Here is a 5,262-nt window from a genome sequence, read left to right on the forward strand (position 1 = left end):
ACTCGCTTTCAGGCTTCCGTCGCTTTATAGACCGTCCGTGCAACGAATATTGCCTATCGACTTTCAAATGATCTTTCAGCGACCAGCGGCGAGTCTCTATAGGAGCTGACGTTCCTACTATTAATCGAGTGCCAACGCTGACATCCTCCACGTTATCAAGATCCTCAGCGTACTCTTGGAAGTACCGCTCCATCTGAGTCTTCGCTCGCCTTTGCCACTCTGGGTACTTCCGCCACTTATCTTTGAAGTGCGCCTCCTTTAGAGCTGGATGAAGGATCGTCGCGGCAAAGTAAGCCGGTGTCTCAAGCGTCATCTTGTCCCAGTACTGGTCGAGCTTCTGTTTCGCCATAAGGATACCGCTTCTGAAGTAGCTGTCCGCTTTATCCTTAACGCTGTCGATCGCGTTATCCAGGACCTCTGTCAACATATTCAGAGCAGGGAAAACAGCCCATAGGCTTCCGTACTGAGAGCTCTCCGGGTTACCTTCAAGGTCTTTGGTGATATTGGCGATAGGTTGAAGTACTGAGAGGAATAGATCAACCTCCTCCCAGTCCTCCTTTGTAATCCTGTCCTGAATAGTACCGTAACCAACGTCATCCTCACTGTCCTCCGCTTCGTGCGTCATCTGGTACCACTCAATCACGCGTCGGAGCAGCTTCGCTCGCTGTAGCATCACAAAAGTCGAGTTCCAGCGTACTCCACTGTCAGGAAGCAAGATCTTCTCTACCCAACTAAAGAGATTCTCCTCCTCCTCCTCCTTCATCAATGTCACTTGATTGGCGCAGAACTTCTCTCGTCGTTGTGTGGAACTTCTCTCGTCGTTGTGTGGAACGAAGGATCCACTTCACGAAGTTGTGGATCTTGCCGATCGACCCAAAGCGTCTCCAGAGCTCGAAGTAATCGCGGTCGCTACAGCCGATGATTTGGCTCTCAAATTCGGTGATGCCTTTGCCGTACAGCATTGCTTTGACAATGAGGATGAATATATGGCCGACGCAGCGCAGACGACACCTCCGATTCAACGTAGGAATCCGCCGCTGGAGCTCCTCAATCATTGACCCGTTATTGCTAGCGTTGTCCGTCATAAAGAAGCCAATCCTGTTAGCTATATCGTACTGAGAGAAGACCTTTTTGTCGAGCGTATCTGCGAGGTTATAGCCATCGTGATGGCCAATCAGGCGAGGTAGACCAATAAGGATTGATTTGCGACAACCGTCACTGTCGACAAAGTGAGCGACGACTCCTAGGAGAGACATACAGTTGTCGGAGGTCCAGACGTCGCAGCTGATCGTTATTTGACTCCTTGAGGTGAGTATTCGATCTTTAATCTGTAGACGACGCTCTTTGTACGCCTTCTGGATAATGCTCGACAGGCTGCTGTGGCTCTTGTACATCGCCACTTCAATGCCAGGCCTCACTATCTCAAAGAGCGTCTGCGTGTCTTCGGAAGTAGCTGATCTACAACTGATGTTCTGCTTCAAAACCCAATCGGGGTATGCCAAAGAGAAGAAATCCTGGTTAAAATCGTCATCTAGCACGCGAAGACGGTTAAAGTCACAGGGAGAGCGAGGCTTCGTTACTGTTGGTAGTACTGGCAGTGCTAGGCCATCGGGGCCAATTCGATGTTGTTTTGTAAGGTGTTGAGTAATATGCGCTGTCCCGTTGATTATATAGACTGCAGACCGATGACATCGAGCGAGATGACAGCGTTTACAGAGGAATATTCGCCTCGCTGACTTTCCTGGTGGCGTCCAAAGCAGATCTGCACCATGCTGCCATATTGGTGACACCTTTCCGTCGCCTCCCTGTTGTCTTTTATTGCGAATCCTCCAGCCAACCTGGCCTGTAAGTAGGCGGCCATTGTTTCGAAGCGATTGCCAGTCAATAGCGAAGCGAGAAGACACGTTGTCGGCTTCTGATGGCGGGTCTCGAGATAGCTGTTCAGCTTCGATCGACTCAGAAGGTGATTGCGACCGGGGCGATGCTGGGTCCTTAATAACCAATGTAGGAGCTGTTGGCTGGTCGGAGGGCTCGCTGCTGGATGACATTCTGGAGTGCTGAATAGTTGATTGGAGGCAGAGGAGGCAGAGGAGGCAGAGGAGGTAGACGTGATCGAGCAAGTCGCGTCGAGGATAAACGCGTCCTCTAGTGTAGCTGCTAATCCGTTCGAACGAATGGTTCGTTTTCTTAGCGAATTACACTAAATTAGTACTAGTCGCCCAGCCCGCCGGCGCCCACCTTAGGGGGACGAATTTACAACACCACGAATCTCCTCCTCTTCGTCGATTTTGAGACAGTCCGACAGTCTATTCAGTCAGCAGCCTACTTTTGGACTGCCTGACTGTCCAAAATCCGCCTCCTTCGACTGACGGACTGACTGAGCTCTTGGCAGTCAGTCGGTACAACAGTCCAACCGTAGTACTGACTATTGGCCACACTGGCAGGCGTTGAGTGCTCAGAGATTATGCAATCCTCGATATGGACTAGGATGGTACGAAGAGCAAGACTATGAGGCAGGACGGCCAGAGCGACAGGACGTGGCCATTAGAGAGGATGCGGAGAGTGATGAAGCGGGAGAGCGCGGTTGTGTTGGGCTAAGAGGTGGGTATCCAGGCGAACTTTGGGTTGGCTATCGCATCAGCAGACAAGTCTTGCGCGAGTCGTTTGGATTAAACGACGAGGACGAAGACGGAGATTGGAATGAGGACGGCGATGCGGCGATCGCGGATGAGCAGGCGGGCAGCACAATACTGTAGTGGTTCTTGTCGGGGGGGGGGTTTTCCAAATCCAAGCGGAGGAAAGATGTATAAGAGTGTGTAAAATAAAGAGTTATATGCAGGCAGCCAGTTGGGTGTCACCGAGAATAACGACTAAGATTACAAGGGTTAGAATGCAATCCTGCATTTGAAAACAATATCACCATGGAGCCGGATTAACTCTTGATCCGTCACGTGTACAGGGTGTGCACAGACAAGAACACCAACAAAAAGGTGATATTATTCTCAAATGCAGGATTAAGGGGAGTAAATTCTGAGAGGGGCGATTTTGGGATGGCAAGTGGTGTATATTCAGAGGGGCGAAAGCCGGATAAGAGTGGTCGGCGCCGACCACTCACTCGGCATTACTTGTTCACGTGCAATCAGCTGAGTCACGCACTTAGCTTGTAGTCCATCACCAACACGGGCTGGCATTCCTCTTCCAAACGCCCTCGAGACGCCAACTTCACCATTAGATTGTGAGCGGTACAACACTTGTAGACGCAATATATGAAGGTACTAGGATAGTAGAGAGCATAGTGAGCCGATTGACATCAATCTTGGTGAAATAATTTGAAGTTGAATTTCTAAACCTAAGCCGTTTTCCCCTACTAGACTAGAGTTGCACAGCTGCAAATGAACTCAAGCATTCTGAATTTTTCCCCATCATCTCGTGTCTAGCCAGGCATGATCAGGAAGCGGCGCAAGGGCCTCCAAGTACAGGTGTTCACCGGCCGTGACAAAAGGACGCTCGTGAGCCGAATCGCTATAAGTAGCGAGCCAGAATGATGCCGCGCCACACGAAGTCGAACTACTCTGAGACGGGAATCAAAGCGTTGGCTGGAGGCTCCCGGTGGTGCACCACTTCCTCGTCGAAGCCTGGGTCACCTTCAACGAAGTGCTTTATGTCGAAGTCCTCTGGAACCGCGCCAAAGCGGCGGTAGTAGGCCGCATGCTTCGGCTCCGTGAATGCATCACGACGACGCTCGAAGAAGTTGCGGTCGTACCAATTCACCCCGAAACTGATTGCCATTCCCTCGCGGAAGGATTTACCCCAGTCCCAAAGTATTAGTTGTTCAGGGCGGGCTCTAAGCCGTTCGTCCGACCAGCGCAGCAGTCGGACGCACTCTCGCAGGGCTTCTTCATTGTTGAACGTAATCCGGACTCATGTGTGCGCATACGGAATCTGCCTCAGCCGTTGAGGGTTCTCCGTGCCGATCAGGATCTGTACTCGTTGCGTCTTGCCGCGGTCTAGGAGGTCATCAATCGTCTCTGACTGACCCGGCTCCATAATATTGAGCACGTCGACGGGCGTGTAGTCGTAGGGCTCATTCGCCATCGTGCCTCCCCGAATGTAGGGCCAGAGTAGGTACAGAGATCAACCAAGATTGAATATATATGGTGGAAGTTGAACTTCCGCACGAGGCTTGAGGAGCCGCAGCATTAAAAGCTACGTCGATTGCCTAGAGCACACTCTGACAGAGCGGGGAAGTCCTGGATCCGCGATATGGCTACTTTCTTTGGAGTCTTGGAATGCATAAAGACGATGATACGTTCGCTACAAAAGACCATGAATTGAGCGAAGGGCGGTCAGCAGAGCTTGGATCGGCGATTGACCAGTCACATTTTCTGCTATATCTGTAGAACCATTACTCCGTTGGTGACAGATGCATCGTGCGCAAACCCGAGGGTGCCTGTTCCGAAAGACTAGGCACTGGCGGGCCCTCACGACGGTTCTCAAAGGTTCGATGGGCCGATGCGAAGCCATCCAGAATTATTATTTTTTCCGCTTGAGCTTCGGCAAGCGCAAAGGATCGAGATCTGAGGCAAACGGCATACGAGATATACTAGTATACGGGCACACTGCCTTGGAATATGGGGTAGCCGTAACCGCCATTCAGAGATTCGACCGGCACGAACTTCCGGAGTAATATTTCCATCTTCCAAAGTTCGTGTTTGGTGCTGAGAATGTGAGGGGCACACGATTGTTTTGGCATATGCTGGTCAAGCTAGTCTTTCAGATGCTGGGATGCAACCATACCCCGCACTCTCTGAGGATGCCGAGCGCAAAGGCCATTCATTGGTCAGTTCCCATGGCGTCAAGAGCGCCCGGCTTCACCATCATCTGGGAATCGCATTTCATCTACTCACGCTTGGGTGCAGCTGTCGGTTCCACAGGACAACGGTCCATCACCAACACGGGCTCACTCATGTGAGCTCGCTTCTCAATGGTCTAACGCCGACTCCGAATGCGCGAACCATAGTCTCATACCCTAAAATAAGGAGGGAGGAAGAGATAATAAAGAGTGGAGTTGACTTGCAGCATGGCTCTTGGATAGCATAACTCATCCTGGAGAACTTTGTCGTGGTGCAAAGGAGTAATGATGTGGTGCGAGGACAATCTTTTGCAGCTCAACCTGCATGCTGTCTGCCTTCGTGTTTCGGCCATTCTCCACTCCCAGTCTCCCCACAATTACGAGCCTTGATGACAGGAATTCTCACTCCC

General features: G+C 51.2%; 1 protein-coding gene across 1 annotated transcript; it reads right to left on the minus strand.

The window, feature by feature from the left end:
* Positions 1–3,567: 3,567 nt before the first annotated feature.
* W97_09064 (uncharacterized protein) lies at positions 3,568–4,095 on the minus strand (the record flags this gene model as incomplete). The annotated part of the gene is made up of 2 exons (XM_007786928.1): positions 3,568–3,844; positions 3,938–4,095. 2 exons carry the CDS (start codon positions 4,093–4,095, stop codon positions 3,568–3,570), a joined length of 435 nt encoding a protein of 144 aa, XP_007785118.1.
* Between the last annotated feature and the right edge of the window lie 1,167 nt (positions 4,096–5,262).

The sequence above is a fragment of the Coniosporium apollinis genome (assembly GCF_000281105.1).
Source record: "Coniosporium apollinis CBS 100218 chromosome Unknown supercont1.78, whole genome shotgun sequence".
NCBI classification, from domain to species: Eukaryota; Fungi; Ascomycota; class Dothideomycetes; genus Coniosporium; species Coniosporium apollinis.